The following is a 25,981-nucleotide window of genomic DNA, read 5'->3' as shown; positions in this document are numbered from 1 at the left end:
TGGCTGGGGGATGGTAACAGACTCAGAGCTGGAAAGGAAGTGCTAGGTTTGTCCTAAACTTCTGCTATGCCTCTTATTTCCCCCCTTTCAAGTTCACATGCAAGAAAATGAGCAGCAAAGTTGGAGTTATTTGTATGTACCTTTTACGCTGCTAGGCGCTGGACACACATGATCGTCACTTAAACTACACTGCAAGTGGTGTCAGGAGAACTGCCTTTTTTATAGGGGATGTGAGTTAGTAGGCTTTGACTCTACGGAAACTGACTCTGCTAAGATAATGCTTTTTGTTTTCATTTCCGTCTGCCCAAGCCCATGGTTAACTACTGAGATGTCTTAAAAAAAACAAAAAACAAAAACCCAAAACCCAAAATTGGTAATAACATGTATTTGGGACAAAAAAATCTGTTTACCACTCATCCAAATTGTGTGCAGTCAAAAAGCCAACATCTTAAAGGCTGGTTCTCTAGCTGTGGCACATTTGCCCACTCTGGGAAAGCCCTGCCTGAAACACGGACAGTATTCTAGTACAAGAGCCTACAGGTGGAACTGGGGGGGGGGTCTCGAATAAAGGTTTAGGGCACTCACCCTTAATTTTGCTTCTAGCCAAAGAAAGGCATCAAGAACCATCCTAAGATGAGATCTGGAAGAACTTTCTAATTATGGTTTGAGTACAGGTGTGGATGAGGCAGAGAATCTCTTTTTGCTTTAGGAAGTCATACAGTTACTGAAGGGTCCATAGTCAACTTCTACACAGTTCTGTTCTGGTGGGTTCATTCCACGTATCATCTTTCTTTAGTTCTAAAACATTTAAACCACCCAAAAAAGGGGGAAGACACAACATAGCGAGCAGCAAGCACCCATCACCCAAACTGAACAGATGTTAACTTTTGGCCCTATTTGCTTCACTGTTCTCTTGTACCCAGACATAACCCCCAAAGCTAGCTTCACTAAAGCTCATCCTGAGGTATCCTCTTTCCCCAAGTTAGTATTGTCATGCTGATGTGCATTTTTCTTCTTTTATAACACAGCTATATATAACGATAGGTATTAGTTTTTGTTTTTTAAAACGGACACAATGAATATCTTACTACTGTACCCTTTTGTAACTTTTTCACTCAACTTCTGTTTGTGCTGATATATGTAAGTCTCCTCACTCACTACACTGATACACAGGGTTTCACTGTGGGAACAAAAAATAGCTCAATTCTCCATTTCACCTGACAGTGGGCCCTTAGGTGGTTTCCACTTTTTTACTATTAGAAACCATGGTCTCCTGTATGCCCTGGGCACATGCGTGAAATTTCTCCATGGCTGACTCCTAGAAGAAGAAATGCTTGCTCATAGGGTATGCACATTCGCAACTGATCTCTGTTGTGACAAACTGCTCTCCAAAGTGATTTTATCGATGTATATACTTCTCCCAACTAGTGAGAGACAGGACTCGGGACATGAGTCTAGTGAGACATGAGTTGTTTCCCAATACTTGGTTTTGTCATTTTTACTAACTTTAGTCCATCTAGTAGGTGTGAATGGCATCTCCCTGTGGCTTTAATTTGTGCTTCCCTGATTACAATTGAAATGGAGCATTGGCTCATGTTTTGTCCCCCCTGCCCCATTCAGGTTTCTTCTTGGGTAAATGGCCTGTTTGTATGGGGACCTCTCCCCCCACTCCGTTCCCCCTTAATTAGTTGCTGCTTCTTTACTCATTTCTTTCAAACTGTTGAAATACCACATATTCTGGATACTAATCTTTTGGTGTTTTTATGGGTTGTTAATAACTTCTATCAGTGTGGGCCTTGCTTTCTCCTTTCCTTATGGTTTCTTTTGCCAGACACCACAAAGTAAGATGTTTTCTCTTTCGCTTTAAAGAAACTTTCTAGGAAAAAATGTAGATAAACCCTGGCCTTTTGATATACAGCTCTAAAAGACCATGCTAAAGAGTTTGCAGAGAGAATTATGATTAGCTTGGCATTTCATAAATGGAGTCCAGATGAGACATTCCCTGAGAACACAGAAATGTTTCCTTATACTACAAAATTCAAACACCTAAGAACAGACGTGCAGATGATTTGAAAGCACAGAACATCTCTTGGACCAGGAAAAGAGTCTTGAGCATTGGAACAGTATCTCCCTCCCATCACAGTTAGGCCATAGTGGGGATCATGGTGGGCTGGATCCAATAGGTCTTCTTGGCCCAATGACAGTAAACATTATTAAATAACAGAACTGAGAGTCAGCGTACCAGCCAGGTTAGAAGGGCAGCCCTTGCCCGAGTTCAGTGTCTGGCTCTACCACTTACTATATAACCTTGGACAAGCTCTCTTCCTTCTACTGAGAAATTGCTTCCTTCTACTCTTCCTTCTACTTTTTTTTTTTCTATGAGAAAATGCCTTCTCCTGTTTTTCCTTACTTCCTTCTACTGAGAGATTATTTAATAAAAGAGTTAGGAGTACCTAACTCATAGTGTTGTTATGAGGACTAAACAAGCTAATAAATATATACCTGGCCAGGAAGAAACATTCAATATATGTTATCCAAATACTCAAATGTCAAAATGGAATGGCCATAAGCTGAAGGTAAACATTGGAACTAGGAAGAGAGGCAGTGGAAGCTGGTCTGGAAGCAAGCGAGGTGGGAGGGAGGTGGGGAGTAACTCACGAAGGGTAATTCAACTTCAGCTTTCATGAATAAGAGCACTGCCCAGGACAAGAGCAGTAACAGACCGATCATGGGCTCATCAGAGCCATGCTCTGGAAGTTGAATAAGCAGAAGAGGACAGTGAGGGTACCTTGCAGGATACCAGGAAAAGAGTTGGGAGAATGAGATTACGTAGCCTTACAGCAAAAGACAGAAGGAAAGATATTATAGCAAAAATGTGTGTGTGTAGTTCCAGAGAGCAAGCTGAAAGGATCGGTGAAGGATGGGAGTTGCAAGAGGCACATCTCACCAGATCATGAGAGAGGGGGTCTAATAATTACAGATCTCAAATGAAATAGAGAGCTGGTGACTTACTTGCTAATCGAAGCACTTCAATATAGTATGGATCCCCAGCAGGCTGGGAAGGTAGCCAAGTATTTTCAGCATTTAATAAAGTTTGGATGAGATGTTCTTTAGATCCTGTTAATAGAAATTTTGGATCTTGCGGAACATTCACTGCATCAGCGGCTGGCAAGTAGGGGCCACCTGCAGTTCAGCTGTGCCTTCAGATACTAAAACAGTAATGCCCTCAGGGCAACTCAGGGCACGTCTGGGGGCTGCTGCTTGATGTATGGTTGGCGGTCCCCAAGCAGTTTCCCTCATTCTTCTTTTGTGGTGAATTTGACCTGTGTCTCTTGCTCAGCACGTAGTAGGCATTTTTATTGCTAGAGAGATTGCTTTTAGGAGCTTTGTGACATTCATGTTAGGTGCTTAGGTCTCTATGCTTTCTTATAGACCCCTGGTTTTGCTCAGTAATCAGAGCGGCTAACTGGGTCACCACACTGCATTCTGAAATGGCAACAAGGCACTAAACCTGGCTCAGTAGCATAAACTCATGTGGGAATAGTAATCACTCTAATGGGTTATATTTTCCAATTTTATCCAATGGCAAACTTCTGGGCCAAGAGATTTTAATGCCTTCCATTAATACCACTGGAAGTGCTGCTACAGGCCCTTTCCTGTTACAGACATTTCCTTTCTACAGTTCCTGCCTCTTCTCGTGTTCTATTACTTATTAAGACTTTCTAGTACCCAGTCTCCCACCTCTGCTTTGTTCCTTTCCTGTACACAGCAGCACCTCTTTCTCTTCCTCAATTCAACTTTTGCTGTTTTCCTACTTTCTCTTTAAAGTGCCTTTCTCACAATTTAGTGCGGTGTTCTCTTGTATGTCCCCTGACCTGTCAGAAGCAGAAATGCCGTAAATTGTTTATACTCACAAGAAAAACACTGTTTCCTCTATATTAAAAACAACTTTCAGCTGGTTGCAAAGGGAACTGATGAGGTTTGCATGCATGTTCATATTCAGTTCCCCTTTGTGGCCAGTTAGTCTTGAAAAACATTGGAACACACAGGTCAGCTCGTGTTGGGGACGGTTGCAGAGGTCCAAATATATGTGGCAACTAGTGCAAGGAATCAGCTAAGTAAGTGAATGTGGGTCTCATGCTCTGATAGTTTCCATTTATGATCTTGCAAATAAAGAAATCTTGAGTAGTGAGTACAAACCAGCATGCTGGTGGTGGTGGTGGTGGGGAGCTACCAAAGGGTGAGCTAGACTAATTGTCATTCCACGTCCTTCTAGGCTTTAGTATTGGAGAAGTCAATGAATTTATCCAGCTTTCAGGATCACACTAGCAGAAACAGACTTTTCTTCTAGTCTTACTAAAAAGCTAGAATCTATTCTGGAAACAGATACTTAAAAAAAAAAGATTTTATTTATTTATTTGAGAGAGAGACAGTGAGAGAGAGCATGAGAGGGGAAAAGGTCAGAGGGAGAAGCAGACTCCCCTTGGAGCTGGGAGCCTGATGTGGGACTTGATCCTGGGACTCTGGGATCATGACCTGAGTGGAAGGCAGTTGCTTAACCAACTGAGCCACCCAGGTGCCCAGATTCACGATACTTTTGATGCACTTCGTAATATAAGAAATAATCAAAACAAAACAACAGCTCCAGGACCCAAGTGGGACAGAGTGGGCAGCTCTCACAAAGTAAACTCAACTTTTCTTTTTTGAAATATTGCCCAAGAAGCCATGAACTCCCAGGTACACATACTATATTAATCCCCAAGGAAAGAGCCAATGCAAAGGCACTTCCAGGGAAAGATATAGAAAATTAGTTAAAACGTTACCACTGCAAGCACATTAAAAAATGTGGTAGATTAAAATTCTCCACAGCTCCTCCCATTCAGAGGTGGAGTCTTTTGCCCACCTCTTGAATCTGGGCAGATATGTGACTTGCTCTGACTGATAAAAGGTGGTGGACATTGCAGGACATTTGAGCAAAACCTTCAGAGGCCTTGCAGCTTCCAGTTTTGCCCTCTCAGAAGCCGAGACCATCACATTAGAAATAAAGCCAATAAAAAGATCACATGGAAACAGACGCTCGGCCTGCATAACCATCCCAGCTGGGGCTCCAGACACAAGAGTGAGGCCATCTTGGACTACCCAGTCTCAGCTATGCTGCCAGATGACTAGAAGCTACATAGCTGCACAGATGATCCCAGGTAAGAATGACAGAAGAACTGCCCAGCTGAGCCCAGAACAAATTGCAGAATTGAGAGCTGTCCTAAGCCACCAAGTCTGGGGGTGTCAAGAGATAAATGATGCACATAAAATATAAACAAAAAGTGTGCGTACTATTTCTAAAAAGGCAACAATGAATACATAGTGAGCGATTTCACTAACAAGAGAGACAACGCCTTGAATTCTTTTACTTGAAAGCTGTGTGTGAGAGGAAGAGAGAAAGAGACAACTATTTTCCAAACCACTGCAGGGTGGGGAATGTCAGGGTTATTAAAGATTTATCTATTTGACAGAGATCACAAGTAGGCAGAAAGGCAGGCAGAGAGAGAGGGGGGAAGCATGTTCCCTGCTGAGCAGAGAGCCCGATGTGGGGCTCGATCCCAGGACCCTGGGATCATGACCTGAGCCGAAGGCAGAGGCTTTAACCTGCTGAGCCATCCAGGCGCGCCAGGGTTATTAAAGATTTAAACCAACCATGTGTTCTCCGAGATAACAACAAACATATGCTCCCCACTGATGGAAAGAAGGGAATAACGAGGCAACAGTTTAGGGGGTTTCTTAAGTGAAAGGATCTTCGGAGTCTGAGGAAGGACTAAAGGGGACACAACAGGGACTCTACTGTCTTCATTAGCTGATATAGGCTTTAAATCACATTTATGAATAGGCAAGTTTTCACTACAAGCCTTTCAGTATTCTTTGACTTTTGAAATTATGTCCTTGAATCACTGTGATTAGGAGAAAAGCTAAATAAAACTAGAAGAAATGACTACAACTTTCACATACTAAAATGTCAGACTTTCTTTTTTACTGCTCAGGTGATTGTAGTTGTGTTTTACAAAGGCAACTCTTGTGATAATCGCTGGTACAAAACCAAAAAGTCCCCAGAGGACATATCCTGTTAAAGGCAGATGACTGGTACTGGCTTTTCATCTTTAGGATGAAATCGTTAAGGAAATCGGGGTGAAATTGTGAAAGGAATCCTCGCCCACACAATTACTGTTACTCTCTCACGTTTAAAGTGTTTTTCAGCTAGTTAAATAATGACGTTTATCATTCTGTTAGAACTTAAAAAAAAAAACACACAACTTTTAAATGGTTTTAAGTTTCTGGCTGGAAAACAGAGCAACGCCGTCTGCTTCTACTTCAGCCTTTCATTGGGAGAGGTTTACCCAGGGCTGGTAATACACTGCCCTCTGCTGGCCACAGCGCTGCCAAAAGAACGAGCTGCAGACTTTGCAGCGAACACCAAACTGCGGCGGTTTTTCTCTTTTCCAGTTTTCTCTACCAGCTATTTCCAGAGGTCGTCACTCCGTAGGACTTAGGTTTCCTGGCCTCAATGCTTTACGTTGTTTATTAAAACAGCATATTTTAGGCTGGTTTTTGATGGAGGACAGGGAAGAAGAGAAAATCTGGTAATATTAGAAGCTATGCCACAGATGGCACTATTTGAGAATGATCTCAACACCAAGACTTGTTTAGAGTGCCGCCTTCAAGTGACCACTTCAAATCTAATTTATCTGCGTCCATCAGCGCAAGAACTGACTTAGGTGAGGATCATCCGTGACTGCTAAAATCAATGGACTGAAAGGGAAACAATACATAGTCTCAAAATAGAACCCTCTGATTACTTACCAGCTACGGATGGAAAAAGGCACCTCTACAATGGGGAGATGGCAGGAGTTCATAAACTTCCAGACTGAAAACTGCAGACAGGTATATAAGTGAGATATGTTTTTGGTCACTGGGGATACTGGGTCACCTTACCCAACACCATCAACCAGACTCTGGCAGCAGCCAAGAATATGGGCTCTGAAGTCACACTGCCTGGGTCCAGTTCTAAGCCCTACACTATGGCAGTTCTACTAGCAGCGGCAAGTTATTTCTCTTCTGTGGGCCTAAATCTCATCTAGAAACTGGTAGTCAGGATGGCATTTAGCTCAGAGATGGTTTAAAAACCGATCGAATATATATAGGAAGCACTTCAGTAGCTGCCATTTATAAGCTTCCTAATAAACGTGGTTCTCAGGCAAGCTTGTTACTTCAGTGCTTGGGGCTCTTAAGAGAAAATCAACCCAGACACTCAGATACAGGCAGTAAGACAGGTACTTAACTGCCCCTCGTCTTCCCTTCACATACCTGTTTTGTCCCTTGAATAAGGACATGGAGCAGGGGACTTAACCTCAACACAACAGTATCTAGATATCCGAAGGAAATGATTGGTAATAAACTGACCAGGAAACCTTGGTCTTGGGAAGAAAGGGACACTGCGGGTTCCAGGGAACGGATATAGGATGCCTTTTTGGTTCTCGAAATCTCACTGCAGTCTGATGTGCTGTTTCCCAGGGCAGAGGTGTAGGGATGTATCTTGTACCTGGGGCAATATTTTTATTTTTATTTTTAGAATTCTATCATCAAAGGTTTCATTTTCAGAAAATTTTCTACTTTTTCCTTTTCAAAGAACCTTTTTAAAAAAGGTTTGAGAGAGAGAGAGCAAAAGAAAGAGAGCAGGGAGAGGGGCAGACGGAGAAGCAGAGTCCTCACTGAGCAGGGATCCCAATGTGGGGCTCAACCCCAGGACTCCCAAATCATGACCTGAGTCAAAGTCAGATGCTTAACCGACTGAGCCACCCAGGAGCCCTTCAAAGAACCTTTAAAAAAAAATGGTAGGTTCTGAAGCAGGATATGAATTAAACTTAACTGACTCAAAGATGTTGAAATTCAAAATCTGACTGTCCTCAAAAAGATTTTTGCCTCATCTAATCCAATGCTGAAGTTTCTTCCCTTCCCCAAACCTATTTCCCATCTGCTTCCCTCTGCCGCCTCAGAGGGCATTCCAGTTCTTACGGCCGCCACCGAGACTGCTACAGTGTTATTGTGGTATGCGATTCTAGAAGACCACGTCTATCCGGTGCACACAAACCTATATGAAGAGACAAAGCCAAAGGCGAAGCATAATGAAACTTTGATTAGTAGATCCCTCTATGTTTTGTCAGTGGACCTTCCTTATGGAGCTAATCAGTTTTCTGCACGATGATAAACTTTCAAACTCTGGACTATAATTTCTGCTGTTTTAAAAATAGTTCTTGAGGGAGATACTCCCACGATATACTGAGAAATCAGCTCTCCCTAGTAGAAGTTCTTAAAACCCTGATTAAGGGTGGGACGGCCTGAAGTACAGCTGCTCGAGCAGCAGCAAGAGCCTGCGAGCGGTGCCGTGGGGACGGGGCTGTGGCTAGACACCACATCCTGAAGGGAGCAGGGGGCTCAGCGAGCCTTGAACAAACCACAGCTTTGAGTCAAAGGTCTGTGTTTCACTCCTCAAGGTGACCACTGTCTCGGGTGTGCACTGAACTGGATAAAAGGCTTCCACTGCCCCCCCTTTTGGAGAACCACTTATCTTTTGAATGTGCTGTTCTAACACAGACTGTGTGAGGCCTATCTGCTCTGCCTGCACACCAGCCTCCCGATGGCCCGAACTGCAGACTGGTCAGGAAGAGTACTCAAAAAGGCGAACCACATCTAGTGTGGACACCAGCCTAAAATAATTGTGTAGCTGGAGCAATGAGGTGCAGGTATGAGTGATGTGTCTTAGGTGTCCTTTGCATTCTGGCTCTGATGGAAAGTGATGAGGGACCCTACTCCTGACCCCTATAATCCCTGTAAGTCAGGGGAAGTCTCGTGCACCCTTGCTGTATACAGCTCACCACAGACTGTCAAAATAAATTACCACCTGCCTGCCCTCTGAACCATTCTTACTGAATGACTCCAAATGGGTTCTGGGAACAGAGTGAAACATTCCCTTGACACACACACAAACACACACACGCGTGTGCGCGTATCTCGAAAGCAGGAAACTTAACACAAGGCAGGGCTTGTATTCTGGGGGAACTACTCTAACACCTTGAGAAGTAAATCATAAGGGTCTGAGCAGAACACCCAGGGGATCAGCATTTGGCAGATGATGTAGGAAAGAATTAGAAGTGTTGGACAAGGGCATTTGCACTTGGATAACAGAAGCGGAACCTTGCAGAGGGTGTGGATGGGAAAGATGAATGAGAAACCAAAGAGAAAGACTGGTGGCTTGAGTGAGAAAAGTCCAAGGGGCCACGTGTACACAGCACTTGTAATCCTTGAAATTTCCACCTGACAAGTTGTATTTTGGCTAATTTTGTATGCTCTGACATTTATGCTTTTTGACCAATTGTAGTAGTTCTTAGAAAAACATAAATTAGAAAATTCCTTATATTTCAGTTAAGGAATTCAAAAATTGCCTCAATCAAAAAGAATTCATACTGCTATCGAGGAGATAGAACTTAGCTTAAAGTTCAAAGCTTTCAATGATTAGAAAATTGGACTTGATTTTTCCCATGGTCAATTCTGCTACCTTAGAGCATAGGATGGGAAGCCCTGTTTGAACAAAGTAAAAAGTATTCAAAACTTGACCCCAGTTTACTTACCATAAGTACTACTGAGTACAACTAACTGACCCCTGAGAAAGGCAAGTAATTTCTGCTTTCAACAGCAGAGGAAGAGATTGAAAAAAAAATATATGCTTTCAAGTTCATTTACTTGTTGTGTTGCCTTGGGCACACAATTTAACCTCTTTGAAACTCAATTTCCTTCCATGTGAAATGGAACCTCTACCACCCATTGTTCGAGTTCTTACATGTAAAATACTCTGCCCAGTCCCTACATAGCACAGAATTATAGCTTAGAATGTGTTCCCTTTCCTTCTAGCTCCTTTGGCCTTCCAGAACAACTATGATTCACTGTTTTCTCCTCTTTCTAATTTGTAGAGCATCTTCTCTATCACACATCACACTATATTTTTTTAAAAGATTTTATTTATTTATCTGACAGAGAGAGAGATCACAGGTAGGCAGAGAGAGGGGGGGAAGCAGGCTCCCTGCAGAGCAGAGAGCCCGATGTGGGGCTTGATCTCAAGATCCTGGGCCGAAGGCAGAGGCTTAACCCAATGAGCCATCCAGGTGCGCCCACACATCACATTATTAATCTGAATTCTTGGCTTGCTTGTGGAATCACTCCTGAATTTCTGGAAACCCTATGTTAGCCTATGGCTAATACACTTCTGTGACTTCCACACAGCACTAGAAACATACTAGGAACTTCAATAAATACTCATTAAATGAATTGCACTGGGGCGCCTGGGTGGCTCAGTGGGTTAAAGCCTCTGCCTTCGGCTCAGGTTATAGTCCTGGGGTCCTGGGATTGAGTCCTGCGTTGAGCTCTCTACTCAGCAGGGAGCCTGCTTCCCTTCCTCTCTCTCTGCCTGCCTCTCTGCCTACTTGTGATCTCTGTCTGTCAAATAAATAAATAAAATCTTTAAAAAAATAAATGAACTGCACTGTTTAAAACAGAGCACTAAAAATCAAGAGACAGGAAGAAATGACAGAATGTACACCAATCCAGGCATTCTTGCTTGATAAATGATCAGCTGCCTGACAGTCATTTTAAGAGGTACTTTTGACTTTTCCCTAGTCCAATGGTTGACTGACATCTTGTGGTAGCCAGCTTCCAAGATGGCTCCCAATGATCACCGTCTCCTGCTATCTACCTCTTCATATTGAATCACTGCTGGCTCTGTGTGACCAAGAAAATACTGCAAAAGTGACAGTGCTGACTTCAGAGGCTAGATTAAACAAACAAACAAAAAAGATACTGCACCTATGGTCTTGTTTTGAGTCACTTGCTGTGTGTGTGTGTGTATGTAAGCCACTCATCATGTTGTGAGGAAAGATGGCTGCATGATCTTAGGCAATTTATGTGACCTTTCTGAAGTTGTTTTCCTCATCTTTAAATTGAATATATTTTGTACTATTTATTTCACAGTGTATTGTGAAGATGAAATAAGACAAAACACAGACCAGGATGCCTGGCACATAATAAGCTTTCATTAAGTGTGGCTACTACTGGTGGTGGTGGGAGAAGCTACAGGAATTGACTGGATATGAGATGTGAAGGAAAGAGAGGAAGCAGGATAATTCCTAGGTTTTTGACTTGAATAACGAGAAAGTGATGCTGTCATTTACTGAGTCTGGGGACAATGGAGGAAAGGTAGGGGAGGGCAAGAGTGGTCTCTCTCTCTCTTTTTTTGACTACAGGGGCTTAAGGCTCAAAGTGGTAATATTAAAATGATCTCTCAATCACTTATAAACAGCATTCCACTTCCATTCTTCTCTAAATTAGTTCAAACCGGTTTTTGTTCTAAGTAATTCCTTCCTGGGACATGAGAAATTGATGAAGTAAAAATAATAGGAATTCCAGAGAGGCCAAATTACTGTGCAGTCCATGGCCATACAACCCTGGACGAGTCACTGTCCTTAATGAAATAATGGCAAGCACGACAAAGATGAACAGCAGCAGAACCACTTAAGTAGTTCTCACTTTTGTTTTACAGAGAACAATTATGCAAACAGTAGGGAGGACTTAAGCAATCAACACGAAAAAAGATACACATTGGGGGTTATGAGAAATGGCAAGGTCCTTCTATTAATTTTAAATGCAGATTCACTGATAACTGAAGTGCTCAAGTTTGATGAAATTAGATTTGTGTTCCCATTCTCTGACTCCCTCCGGGTGGTTTCACTACACAAGGGAGGGTAGTGTGTGACGCAAGTCTGGCTCCTCAGCTGTACCCTGAGCTTTCAGTTAGTTACTAGTTCGTAGGCTCATTACACGATACTATATATAAAACTGGATGCTTTATAGCATGATGTAACTATTCATTATATCCGAGGAGTATTTGGTCTTCAGATTCTGGCACTTTCTGGGATTCCCCAAAGCCTTTATGAAATGCTCTAAACCAGGGACACTAATCTGAGTCTGAATGGGGGCTCAGAGGGCAGTTGGAAGTAGAATGGGTTAGTTCACTTGGTAACCTAGTTGGGACCCAAACTCGAGTGCAGTCTGTATTTACCTACAGTGTGCTACACTGGGTCTCACTTCTGGCCTTTTCAAAAAAAAAAAAAAAAGACTATAATTTTTGTGGAGGAGGGGGCAAGCACTAGTGGGTGGGAGGGGCAGAGGAAGCAGACTCCCCACTAAGCAGGAAGCCTGATGTGGGACTCGACCCCAGGACCCTGAAATCATGACCTGAACAGAAGGCAGACATTGAACCGACTGAGCCACCCTCAGATCAGGTGCCCTGGATCTCATTCACTTCTTTATCCTTAAAATGAAGGGTTTGTATCCATAGATGATCATGAAGTTCTATTCCAGCTCTGTGATATCTGATTTCAGTAAGCCGCTACTGGTAAGAAAATTTTGGGTTTGTTTCCTCTTATTCTTGATAAAGATGAACTGCAAATGAACTATCGACAAGTGATTTTACAGACAAGTTTATACTAATATTTTCTTGGGTGAGTATGAAGTGGTTCCCTCTACCACTGTGATGTATGAAACTAGCTATGGGGACTAAACCTTTGAACTTAACTTCAGCCAAGCATGTTAATATAAAGCTCCTTGAGGTAGAGCTGGTTCATAAAATAATCATAAGGAAGTACAATATATATATTGTCCACCAACTTCCTCCCACCACAGAAATAGAGAAATGAGGGTTTTTTTTTTGAGAGGTAGTTGCTACATTTACCATAACTATTCAATTTCTTCAATACTGTTTAATTTCCTTTTTCCCCTCACTGTAGTTGGTGTCATGCAAGAATCTGGTCGCACTGACTAGAACTGAAAGATACTGGATGGTCGGAGAATTTTAAGTCTGAAATTTTGCATCCCTGTCCTGAACAGAGCCTTGATTGGTGTAAACTACTTGTGCAGGTAAGACTGATCACTTACTTGTAGCTTAAAAGTTAACTCTGTAAAAACTCTAACAGGACTAAAATGTTTAAATTTTGATAGCTGATCATTAGAGTCTTTTTCCCTCCTTTTTGTTTGGAAACATCTGCTAGTGTGAAATAGCAAAGCGAGGTGACAGTAATAGGCAGCGGCAGATGCTGTCTGAGGTGGGCTAGTTTGAAACAAGGGGAATACGATCTGTGAATACAGAAGCACTATTACCTTTTCAGATTTTAGTATATAACGCATTATCTACACAAGGCAAGGGCAGTGTTTTTCTTTACTATAACCATAAAAGGAAGTTCCATTTCTTTCTTGCCTTTTAAAAAAAAGATTTTATTTATTTATTTGACCGAGAAGAGAGAGAGAGAGAGAGAGACAGACAGAACACACACGGGGCCAGAGGCAGAGGGAGAAGCAGGCTCCCCACTGAGCAAGGAGCCAGATGTGGAGCTCAATCCCTAGGATCATGACCTGAGCTGAAGGCAGACACTTAACTGACTGAGCCACCAGGCACCCTGGAAGCTCCATTTGTTATAAAAAGATCTACTTGGATTGAATCAATTGTTCTCAGGAAATAACTGGCTTATTTCACTCTCTATCTGACTGGTTTTAAATCAGTATGGATTAGGCTTTATATATTTACAACTGACAGTGCACTAATTGCAACCAGATTCCAATCTGCTGGGCTGTACTTCATTCAGACACATACTCCCTCTGAAGCATCTGGACTGTTTTCTAAATAAAAATTGCAAAGAAATAAAATGATAGAAACTGGTAGACATTAGTAAAGGGTCTCCATACTGGAAGCTAGAGGCACTGTACAGACCCTCATGCTTTCAAAGTCCTTGTGTAAGGATTGCTTGGTTTAAAAAATTACTTAAGGGGCACCTGGGTGGCTCAGTGGGTTAAAGCCTCTGCCTTCGGCTCAGGTCATGATCTCAGGGTCCTGCCCCGGAGCCCCGGAGCCCCGCATCAGGCTCCCTGCTCAGCGGGGAGCCTACTTCCCTTCCTTTCTCTCTGCCTGCCTCTCTGCCTACTTGTGATCTCTGTCTGTCAAATAAATAAATAAAATATTTCAAAAAATAAAAAACAAAAAAATAAATTACTTAAAAATTCCAACAGCATATTTGGGGAAAACCCCTCCCTATTTCTGTAATCCATGATGCAAAACTTAAAACTGTGACTCTGAAGAGGGGCAGAGTGAAAGAGCTCAGAGGGGCTGGGGACATATATGAAGGTAGATCCATGGCAACATTTTTGTTTTTATCAAAAGACCGAATGTGATTTAAAAAAAGGTTTAAAGAATCTCCACTCTAAATTTTTATGAAAGAGAATGTGGTACCTAGAAAGCTATGGTGATAAACACAGAGAAATGTGGCACATTCTGAATAAAGCTCATGATTCTTACTTGACCTGAATCCAATAACTTGTAATTCACACCTGAAAGAAATAAGGAATGAACAAAATAATGAAAGAGAGTTTGTATGTGACTCTTCAACATTTCCGGTGTACCATCTTATGCAAGAAAGATAAAAGAAAAAGATTTAAAAATAAGACATGGGGCACCTGGCTAACTAAGTCGGAAGAGCACGTGACACCTGATCTCGGGATCCTAGGTTCGAGCCTCATGTTGGGTGTAGATTATTACAAAAAAAAAAATAAACTTAAAAACAAAAAATAAAACATAAAAAACCAAAAAACCATGCCTGTATTTATGCTGTGATTAAAATGTCTTCTAAAAAAATCATATTCTCTGAAAACACAAGGTACTAAAATTATACACAAAGACACATGAGGGCACTCTAACCAACAAGCATAGCAACTGCAGTTTTGACACAGAATTTAAAGTAAACTTTTTTAAAAAACTGAAGTATGGTAGTTTAACATTAAATATTTGAAATAGGAAATTTCTGATGTCTTGGTAAAGACCTTGGGATTTTGATGTCTATCCTTGGTCACTATACTTGCCTTCTGTTTGATTCAGGATCTTGTCTGAGTATTTGTGTAGAATTAAGTTTACTTCTGAAATGCAAAATGACACTATTCTAAGGGTATTAGATTACAGAGGGTGCTTTAGCCTCATCCTGGAGAGAAGCCATTTTGAAAAGCATTTATTAAGGTGGTAATTAAAAGTCTTAAGTAGTAGGGTGGCCACAAAATACTTTTGTAACACTTTCCTTTGGCCAGTATGTATTGCTTGCATGTGCTTTAAAATAGTTCAATTACCTTTCTAGGAAAAAAAAAAAAATCAAAGAATGATAAATCTCAGGACTTTAACTATTTGTATCAAATTTCATTTTTTAGACAAAGGTACTGTCCACCATCAAGTCTTACTTGTAGTTCCACTGGACAACCGTGATTAGAAAAGGTGAGAAAGCATCTATATCCTCTCTTTCTACCCAATACATTTACATTACTATTTTATTTCATCCAATGGTTTTAAAAAACTATTCAGTTTAAATACCATCTATAATTTTAACATTAAATATCTGCAATTCTGTTCTAGCTCCTGAGACAAAATTCCAAGAAAATCTGATATAAATGAGCAACAATTCAACATGTATTCAACCATCCAGGATCTCTTCCCTGGCTTTGCCGATCATTTACACCTTCCTCTGCATCATTGGTCTCTTTGGAAATTCTCTCTCTCAATGGCTATTTTTAACAAAGATAGGCAAGAAAACATCAACGCACATCTACCTAGCACATCTTGTGACTGCAAACTTACTTGTGTGCAGTGCTATGCCTTTCATGGGTATCTATTTCCTAAAAGGTTCTCAATGGGAGTATCGATCTGCACAATGCACAGTGGTCAATTTTTTGGGAACTCTATCCATGCATGTAAGTATGTTCGTTAGCCTCTTAATTTTAAGTTGGATTGCCATAAGCCGCTATGCTACCTTAATGAAAAAGGACTCAGTACAAGAGACCACTTCATGCTACGAGAAAGTATTTTATGGCCATTTACTGAAAAAATTTCGCCAGCCCAACTTTGCTAGAAAACTGTGTGTTTACATATGGGGAGTTGTACTAGGCATAATTATGCCAGTTATCATATACTACTCAGTTGTAGAGGCTACAGAAGGAGAGGAGAACGTGTGCTATAACCGGCAGACGGAACTAGGAGCCATGATCTCGCAGACCGCGGGCCTCATTGGAACCACATTTATGGGATTTTCCTTTTTAGTCGTACTAACATCATATTACTCTTTTGTCAGCCATCTGAGAAAAATAAGGACCTGTACATCCATTATGGAGAAAGATCTGACTTACAGTTCTGTGAAAAGGCACCTTTTGGTCATCCAGATTCTACTAATAGTTTGCTTCCTTCCATACAGCATTTTTAAACCCATTTTTTATGTTCTACACCAAAATCAGAACTGTCAGCGACTGAATTATTTAATTGAAATTAAAAATGTCCTCACCTGTCTTGCATCAGCTAGAAGTAGCACAGACCCCATCATATTTCTTTTTTTAGATAAAACGTTCAAAAAGACACTATATAATCTCTTTACAAAATCGGAATCCCCACATATACAAGCCTATAGTTGACTTCTGAATAGAAAACACCACCAAACAGAAAAGTGTTTATATGGCTACTAGGGATATTGAACTACATGATCAACAGGTCACAGCTTGCTTGAAAGCAGGCAGTAGGAAAACCTCTTCGGTTTTAGAAATAATCATAAAATTCATTTTACAGCTCTACTAATACTGCAAGTTGAGATGGCAGAGCCTCTCAGAGGCAAAAGTCAAACATATTAAAAGGATCTCACTGCATATGAAAGCAAAAGACCATCTTCTCTTTAAACACAACTGTGTATGCTTTTCTTTAAAACACAACAGGTCATGACTGCAGGATAAAGCAGCAAATGGTTTTCTGCTTTCTAGTAGTTGCAGTGTAAGGGCTCATCTATGGGTAGTGTTTTTTGGTAACTTTAAAAATGAGTAAAAGAAAAAAAGTGAATCAGAAATTATGTTGCTCAAGTCCTATCCGGATGTATGAATAGCAGATTGTAAAAATCCAAGGTTTTATAAAGGCATTATCTTGTATCATCTGCTTATGTTACTGTGAGAAGCAATATTCATTGATTCCCATATTTATTAAGCCAGTGTTTTTATAAATATATTTGAATATTTGGATTAAGTTTGGTCAAAATAAAGAGCGAATATGATGTCATTACATGCCTATCTTCATCACATCTTGTAAATTTCCCTCTGTATTCAATATAAATAATGTAGTTAATGACAAATGGTATCTGGCATGCATATATGTCCAATTAATTTTTGTGCAAATAAATGAATGAATAGTAAGGGTTGTTGTTGAGAGATTGGTCTCGAGTTAGATTCCCTGGGTTCGATCCTAGCTGAAGCTCTTATTTAGCCAGAGAATTCTCAGTAAACTACTTAACCTCTTAAAGTGTTAATTTCATCATTTGCAGAATGGAAAAATACTATGTAATTCATAGGTACTATTATTAAATCAGATGATGTTACTATTCTGAGTAGCTGTCATTCACTAAGCTTTTGCTATGTGCCAGACACTCTGCTTATATGCTTTGCATGTATTTTAATCATCACCACCACAAAGGATGCCAATTTGCTGATGAAAAACCTGAAGTGCATAGATAAGTCACCTCAATTTTCTCCAGTACCTAAATAAATATTTAAACAGTAAGCATTTCTCGGTCATTTCTTTCTTTCATGTAGTCTCGTCAGCAAGATAAACAATGGGAACTATACTCTGTGCTATACACAGTCTAATTAAAAAAACATTTTTTCATGTGTTTTATTTTCCCAAAAAGATCATAAGCACCCTCTGAGCTATACTCAGCTTTCAATTTCTACACCCACAGTACTTGCATTATCTGCTCAGATAAGAGCCAGACAAAAACAGTTAAATGAAACTGAAGTTGAATAAATGTTAATGGTAACCTCTTACTTCCTCAGAGACTGCTCAGACTCATTTATTCACTTCGTGGTCATTTCTTCGGTGCTCAGAAAGAAGTGTAAAATAAGTTCACATAGCACTTCCAAGCCTTTAATCTCATAGCATGTTTTGTTCCTGAATTAAAAATGTAGAAACAATACACTTGTACAGATTCCCCAAGAGCCATGTGTTCAATGTCAACAGAGGTTTTTCTAACACATCTGCATAATTTTCATTAAAAAAGAATAGAAAACAAACAGGAAATATTCCCCCCCCCTTTTAGTGCAATGCTTAACTGAGAGAAGAAAATGTTCAGAAAAACAGATGAAAAAAATGCATGTTGGCTTCAAATGTTTACAGGGTACATCTATTCTTTTATAGCAGTGATTTGATCTCTGGCAGATTAATTTGCGGACACAAAGGCAGACCTGAGAACTCTAGGTTGATTCCCTAAGTGCTGGCTGTAAGCAGAGGTGTCCAATCATTGCTTTCATTTTACGTAAGTGATACAGTATTAAATCTCATCATATGTATATATGGATGTGTGTGTGTATCTGTCTATATGTATACCTCCTCTAAAGATCATTATTAAAAACCTCACTTTGCCTTGCCACAATTTTAAGTAAAAGATATGAAATATTATCAAAGTAGAGTTTCCTACATTTAAAGAAGAGGAAAAGAGGTATGCAATTTTTCTTTAAGTTACTCATTCTGATAGAAAATTCCCATTTTAATTCTCTGTCCTGAGCTTATTATCACCATGCTCATCTGCACACCACCGATACTTTCCTGAACAGGTAATTGTAAAACATGTAGAGTTTTTTTGTGTAATCAACAAATTGACCATTTAATGTCGTGGTAAATATTTTAGAGGAAATACTACTTTCTAAATTATTCTACCTTTAAAGTGTGGATTTCAGAAAAACTGTGCTCAAAAAACTTTCATTGTAATATTTGACACACTATGTCATGTTGTACGTTAGATTAGTTTCAGGTGCACAGCATAGTTGATTCGACAATTCTATACATTATTCAGTGCTCATCATGGTAAGTGTAGCCACCATCTGTGACTGTATAACATTACTACAATATTATTGGCTGTATTCCCTACATTGCACTTCCCATCTCCATGACTAATTTCTTTTATAACAACTGGAAGTTTGTGCCTCTTAACCCCCTTCACCTGTTTCACCCATTCCTTCACTCCCCTGCCCTCTGGCAACCATTTGTTTGAGAAAAACAAGATTTTTAATGCGTGGGTTACAGCCAAACAAAATTGTAGGAGCCCCAAATGTCAGCCTGTTGGCCAAACAAGCTTCACTACAGAAAACAGGCACAAGTATTTGTTTTCCCTTTTTTTAAAAAAAGATTTTATTTATTTAATTGACAGACAGAGATCTACCTGTCAGTAGGCAGAGAGGCAGGCAGAGAGAGGAGGAAGCAGGCTCCCTGCTGAGCAGAGAGCCTGATGTGGGGCTCGATCCCAGGACCCTGAGATCATGACCTGAGCTGAAGGCAGAGGCTTTAACCCACTTAGCCACCCAGGCACCCCTGTTTTTCCTTTTATCCTTCCACATACACACTCCCATTAAGATGGCTTTCAAACTACTCATTGGGAATACAACCATTAAGAAGAGATGATCAGGGCGCCTGGGTGGCTCAGTGGGTTAAGCCTCTGCCTTCCGCTCAGGTCATGATTTCAGGGTCCTGGGATCAAGGCCTGCATCAGGCTCTCTGCTCAGTGGGGACCTTGATTCTCCCTCTCTCTTTGCCTGTCTTTCTGCCTACTTGTGACCTCTCTCTCTGTCAAATAAATAAATAAAATATTAAAAAAAAAAGAATTGATGAGCAAACTTATGGATAGACTACTCAACCTGGAAGAGCTTCTATTTCCTGCAGGGTGGGAGGGAAGATGTCAATCTTCTTTATTTGGTAAGGACTCGCCCAGCCCATCCCTGGCCTTGCGTGCTGCAGAGTAGGGGTTGTCAGGAACAAATATGGGAAGAAGACAAGCTGAAAGGAAATCTGGCTTGGCAAACTGCAAAAGCAGCACAGAGGGACACTGGTAATTTGCTAAGCATTTCAACCCTACTGCCTAATGCCATGGATCTTCCTCTGACTGCCCCCAAATTCAAATTGAATTGATACTGGTGGGAAGAGTTAACTACAGCTAGAAAGGTTTTCTACCTGACAGGAGAAAATGCTTTGGCCATATCATACGTGCTCGCTGCCCTGGCTCACAAGGACAGCAGCGGTTAAAGAATTCACATCTAATAAACAAAAGACACAGACATTCTTTTTTTTTTTTAAGTAATCTCTACTCCCAACACAGGGCTTGAACTCATGACCTCAAGATCAAGAGCTGCATGCTCCCCTGACCATGTCAGGCCGGCGCCCCTCCTCATTCTTTTCTTTCTAAATCAAGGAGATGATTTCTTTTTGGAAGGGTGGGGTGGGAGAAGAGAAGCGTGGCAGTTAGAAACACAAGACAAATTTTAGATCTTATAATTCATGACGTTTTTCTAAGTAGAATTATTAAAATCCCACATTCAAGCTAACCATGCATTATGTTCAATCATGCTAAAGTAATGCAGAGGATGAATCAGTGTGCATCTTATAATAAAGAATAAACCCCCCCCACGTTTTCATTTTAATGAGAATTTCAATTTCTTGATACAATATGAGGGACTTCTGGGAAGTTGCAGTAAGAGACATAGAAGAAATGTCAGCAACCAAGCGCAATAGGGGAAGAAATACTGTATGATATCCATAATGCCATAGCAACTAGTGTAATGTGATGAACACCTGTTTATCAAGTCTGGCCCTCCGCAGGTGAAAGGGGAACTGAGAACAGAAGGGGACCAAAAAGCAGCCAGGCGTGTTCACCACTTAGGAGGAAAACCATTTCAAGGAAGCGCAGGCAGAAAAGCTTGGGTGGAGGCTTTTGGCTGAGTGTCTATGACTGTCTGGCTCTGGGGTTTTGCACAGTTCTGAGAACTTGACACCAAGCCCCCAAACCTCCTGGGCACAGGTCCTACTCGGAACAGAAAGTAACTGTGCGCATGGCCATCTGCATTTAGAGAAGCGGTGTAACTTCAACTTCAGCTATTAAAACTGGATGTCAGTAGGTCAGAGCCACAGAAAGGTCTAAGAATGCTTCGTCTCTCCACGCCCAGGTGACATAGGGTAAAGCTGTCTCCGGGAGTTGGGGGGCGACAAGAAAAATCCAGTGACTCTTAATGCTTAATAGAGCCAATGAAGGCAGGCAAGGAGGCAGGCAAGGAGCCAGGCTTTGCATTTACCTTGGCAACTGTACTATTTCTTTCTAGAGTTCTTTTAATTTCGGGGTAAGAGAAGAAATGAGAAAGATGTGAAACATAATGAAAGTTTTCGTATCCTCTCACAAGAAAATGAGGAATAAAAGGGAAGAGGACAGAAAAAAGACACGCATGCCTTAATTAATGCCTGTGGGGAGGTGAAGCAGGAACAATGTAGTATTATACAGTGGGTCTTAACCAGGGGAGACTTTTGTGCCCCAGGGGACATTTGGCAATGACTGGAGACATTTCTGATTGTCACAACTAAGGGGAAATACTATTGCTATGTAGTGAGTAGAGGCAGTAATACACAGGACAGCCTCCCACAAGAAAGTACCTGACTCAAAATGTCACTAGTGTGGGACACTTGGGAGTTGGGAGAAACCTGTACTATGAAGATATGCTTCCCTGAATTTCAAAGTGTTACACAATTGCCTTTTATGCAATTTATGCTTCTCCAAAGCAAGTTCCTACTGCAGGTCATGAGGTACCATATATCCAAATCTAACTTTGATATGACCAAACATTTTTAGACTCAATTATAATGATTTCAAAAAGAAATGCCTATCAAGCTCAGAAAAAACATTACTAATTAATAAAATGCCAGGACCTCTGGAAAAATCTAATACTTTGGGATCGGTGCACAGGTTATGAGAGAGAAGGAAAAGGAGAGAACATGAGAATATTCTTGGCAGGATGAAAGAGATGATTAAGTAAATTCTTCTAAAAGGAATACAACATGGCAATGTTTTTGTATTTTCTTCAGTTAAGCGTAAGGGAAGAAAACTTTGACAAAAACAAACTACAGAAACCAAAACCTATACAGAAATCTACACACAGGCCAGTCACTGAATATAGGCTATCTGAACGTGATGAAAAGCTATCAGGCTGCTTTATTAGCCAACATTAACAACACGTCAAATACAAATTGGAAATTATTGGCCATGTGAGATGTACTGTTACTGAAGTTTTATAATGACCACAACATTGGAAAACTCCTGTGGCAAGGTCCTGAATAAAACTACTTTGGGTTACCTGAGTTACTAAAGTTATATTAGCAAACCCTGTTGACCCAACCTTCAGAATATAGCTGGAATCTACATTTTTACTCCCTCACTGCTACCACTCTAGACCAGCTAGGCAGTACCATCTTCTGTTTCCCTGCTTCCACCTGTAAGCCCCTAGTTCAATGTATCATCAACAAAGCAATGTACTGCTGTTACTGTGGAAAGTCAGATCACAGTGTGTTCAAAACCCTCTGGGGAATCCCCATTTCTCTCAGAGTAGAAGTCAAACCCCTCCCCTCCTTTCCTCTCTAATCTCATCTACCTATCCACTCTCCTTACGGCTCAATTCACCCCAGCCCCACTGGCCTCCTTGCTATTCTGCAATTAAGTCTGTTATGCTCCTGCTTTAGTGCCTTCACACTAGCTCTTCCTTCTCCCCAGCACGTTCTTCCTTTGCGTATCAGTCAGCCCACCTTCTCTCCTCCTGTGAGTACTTGCTCAGATGTCATCTTTTCAATGTGGTTTGCTCTGACCACCCTGTTTAAAATTGCAACCCCTTCTCTAAGCAGTCCGTACCCTTTGGCCACTCTGTTTCCCCTGCAGTCCCTTTCACATCTTAACCTATTATGTAGTTGACTTATTTATGCTTTGGTTAGCGTTGGTCTCCCTAAATTAGAAAGCCAGCTTATTCCACGGAGGCAGTGACACTGTTTTGTTCATTGATAGAGCTCTGGTTCTTAGACGACTGCCTCAACCCCCTCCCCCGAAAGCACTTGATACATAGTTTTGGATGAATGTCTTAATAAAAATTTACCCAAATTCATAATTACTGATTAGCTAAATGTGAGTATTCCATTTACCCATATAAAACATATAGGTTTCAGGCACTGAAATATAACGAATGTCAACATTAGTGTGTGCTCTGTGTTGAGTGCACTTGCCAACTGGATGATGGTACCTTTTCAGGTGGTTTCTTATTTGCAGTTTCAGAATTACTTCTATCTTCACTTCCTCAACATGTTTCTGGGTGCTTCCTCAAACTTATTTGGCATGTGCCTTAGGGATAATAAACTAATAAAATCTCATGCAAAACTAATTCTGAGCCTTTCCTTGAAAAGCCTCTTGTCTTCATGTAACTTCCCTATGACTCAAGACCAGGCTCAAACATGACCTCTGTGAAGTTTCTCAGGCTCTGTCTTTTAATGTTATTTCCCACCCTCTACCTTGGACAATAATTATTTGTTTTGTTTTTCTGTAAAGATGGCCACAGATAAATTCCTAATGTTGCCCCTCCAACCAGAAGACACAATCTATTTTTCCTCCTCTTGACTCCACGCTAGTCTTGTAATCTATTGACCAACATAATGCAGAGAACACGACACTGTCAACTTCCGGCCTAGGTGTCAAGAGACCTGGCAATTTCCACCTTTGCTTGTTTGGAGCCCTGAGACACCGTCCTGCTGGAGACGGGGCCCCATGAAGACAGAGAGAGAGGGAAGAAGGAGGGAGGGAGGAATACCCTGAATGAGAGACTACAAAAAGGGCCCAGCAAGCTCCTAGCTGTTCTGGTCATTTCAGTGGACATGCCACAAGACTGAAGCCCATGTGGGTACTAGCCATGCTGCCTCAGCCCATATTCTGTCAACAGAATCGAGCCGTCCCCATCAAGCTCTGCCCAAAATTATAGAATTGTAAGCAAATAAAAAGCAGTTGTTGTCTGAAGTCCCCAAGTTCAGTTATATGTTGATCTGCAGCTATCGGTAACAGATACACTGCCTCATCTCCCTACTGAGACCATCATAATACCTCTAGGGTTCCAAGCACAGCATTGTGCATCAAGTACACACTCAAATATTTGTTGAATACATCGATCAGAAGGTAAATAAGAAGCTGAAGCACAATATTCAAATATAGCTACTTCGGGATTTTATTTGGTTTTGGATGATCGTATCAAATACCATGACTAATCAAAAGCTGACTGTATTTTTATTTTTTAAATATTTTATAATTTTTTAATAAACATATAATCTATTATTAGCCCAAAGTGTACAGGCCTGTGAATCGCCAGGTTTACACACTTCACAGCACTCACCATAGCACATACCCTCCCCAATGTCTATAACCTCACCACCCTCTCCCTATCTCCCTCCCCCCAGCAACCCTCAGTTGTTGAGATTGAGTCTTTTATGGTTTCTCTCCCCCCCATCCCATCTTGTTTCATTTATTCTTTTCCTACCTCCCAACCCCCCAAATTGCATCTCCACTTTCTCACATCAGGGAGATCATATGATAGTTGTCTTTCTTCGATTGACTTATTTCACTAAACATAATATCCTCTAGTTCCATCCACGTTGTCGCAAATGGCAAGATTTCATTTCTTTTGATGGCTGCATAGTATTCCACTGTATATATATACCACTTCTTCTTTATCCATTCATCTGTTGATGGACATCTAGGTTCTTTCCATAGTTTGGCTATTATGGACATTGCTGCTATAAACATTTGGGTGCACGTGCCCTTTTGGATCACTACGTTTGTATCTTTAGGGTAAATACCCAATAGTGCAATTGCTGGGTCATAGGGCAGTTCTATTTTCAACATTTTGAGGAACCTCCATGCTGTTTTCCAGAGTGGTTGTACCAGCTTGCATTCCCACCAACAGTGTAGGAGGGTTCCCCTTTCTCCGCATCCTCGCCAGCATCTGTCATTTCCTGACTTGTTAATTTTAGCCATTCTGACTGGTGTGAGGTGGTATCTCACTGTGGTTTTGATTTGTATTTCCCTGATGCCGAGTGATGTGGAGCACTTTTTCATGTGTCTGTTGGCCATCTGGATGTCTTCTTTGCAGAAATATCTGTTCATATCCTCAGCCCATTTCTTGATTGGATTATTTGTTCTTTAAGTTTGATAAGTTCTTTACAGATTTTGGACACTAGCCCCTTATCTGATATGTCATTTCTGAATATCTTCTCCCATTCTGTCAGTTGTCTTTTGGTTTTGTCTATTATTATTACTATTATTGAAAGTATTACAGTACAGTATGTTGTCAGTCATTACTTACTATATGATGTTCATATACTCTTCAAGAACAGAATTCAAAAACTGTCTCTTGAGCAAAAGTGTTTCTAAAGCAGTGCTATTATATGAACTAAAAATCTGTTTATACATTTTATGTTTTCAAAGTATCATTTTTATCATCTATTTTATGATATATAATGAGGAGATATACTTTACTGTTTATATCTGCATTTTCTTCTATTAATTAAATGTAGAAGAGTAAGACAGCCTGTTACTATCATTGACAATTTCCCTCCTTTAACTTTTTTACACTTGTTATTCTCTTTATTTGTGTAACCGAAAAATACTTTTTTATAAAAGTGCTACGTATCCATTGGGTTCTTCAGTGCTGAGTACTGATAATAAGACTCTCCTTTTCCTATCACATTTGTAAAGAGTAAGATTTTTACAACTAAAGTGTATTCTGTACATTTCTCCAATGATTTTGTTTTTCATTTGCTATGGTAACATTCCACTAGACTGTTTTGGAATTGCTCATGCTTTACTCAGCTTATTTATTATTATTATTATTTACATTCAGTTAGCCATTGTATAGTACATTAGTTTCTGATGTAGTGTTCAACGATTCATAACTTGCATGTAACACCCAATTCTCATCACAACACATGCCTTCCTTA

At 40.6% G+C, this 25,981-nt stretch overlaps 2 protein-coding genes across 18 annotated transcripts in view; one reads left to right on the top strand and one right to left on the bottom strand.

Annotated features, from left to right (window-relative positions):
• The window catches only part of CASK (calcium/calmodulin dependent serine protein kinase), a 350,110-nt gene that overhangs the window by 146,016 nt on the left and 178,113 nt on the right, over positions 1–25,981 (bottom strand). The window lies entirely within an intron of this gene.
• GPR82 (G protein-coupled receptor 82) lies at positions 4,914–17,710 on the top strand. 2 transcript variants are annotated; one of them, XR_014307256.1, is made up of 4 exons: positions 4,914–5,198; positions 12,882–13,011; positions 15,337–15,400; positions 15,539–17,710. XR_014307256.1 is itself a non-coding variant. In XM_082717828.1 (3 exons), the coding sequence occupies exon 3, from the start codon at positions 15,574–15,576 to the stop codon at positions 16,582–16,584; it is 1,011 nt and encodes a 336-aa protein (XP_082573954.1). In that variant the 5' UTR covers positions 12,880–13,011; positions 15,337–15,400; positions 15,539–15,573; the 3' UTR covers positions 16,585–16,690. The 2 variants fall into 2 exon arrangements, 1 of the variants encoding a protein (XP_082573954.1); XM_082717828.1 differs by lacking the exon at positions 4,914–5,198 and having other exon boundaries at positions 12,880–13,011; positions 15,539–16,690.

This window comes from Mustela nivalis (assembly GCF_964662115.1).
Source record: "Mustela nivalis genome assembly, chromosome: X".
Classification (NCBI taxonomy): domain Eukaryota; kingdom Metazoa; phylum Chordata; class Mammalia; order Carnivora; family Mustelidae; genus Mustela; species Mustela nivalis.
This window is presented reverse-complemented; position numbering and strand designations above follow the sequence as displayed.

Excerpts from the sequence above, each read along its gene's own strand:
- GPR82 (XM_082717828.1), top strand. The coding sequence starts at position 15,574 with ATGAGCAACAATTCAACATGTATTCAACCATCCAGGATCTCTTCCCTG.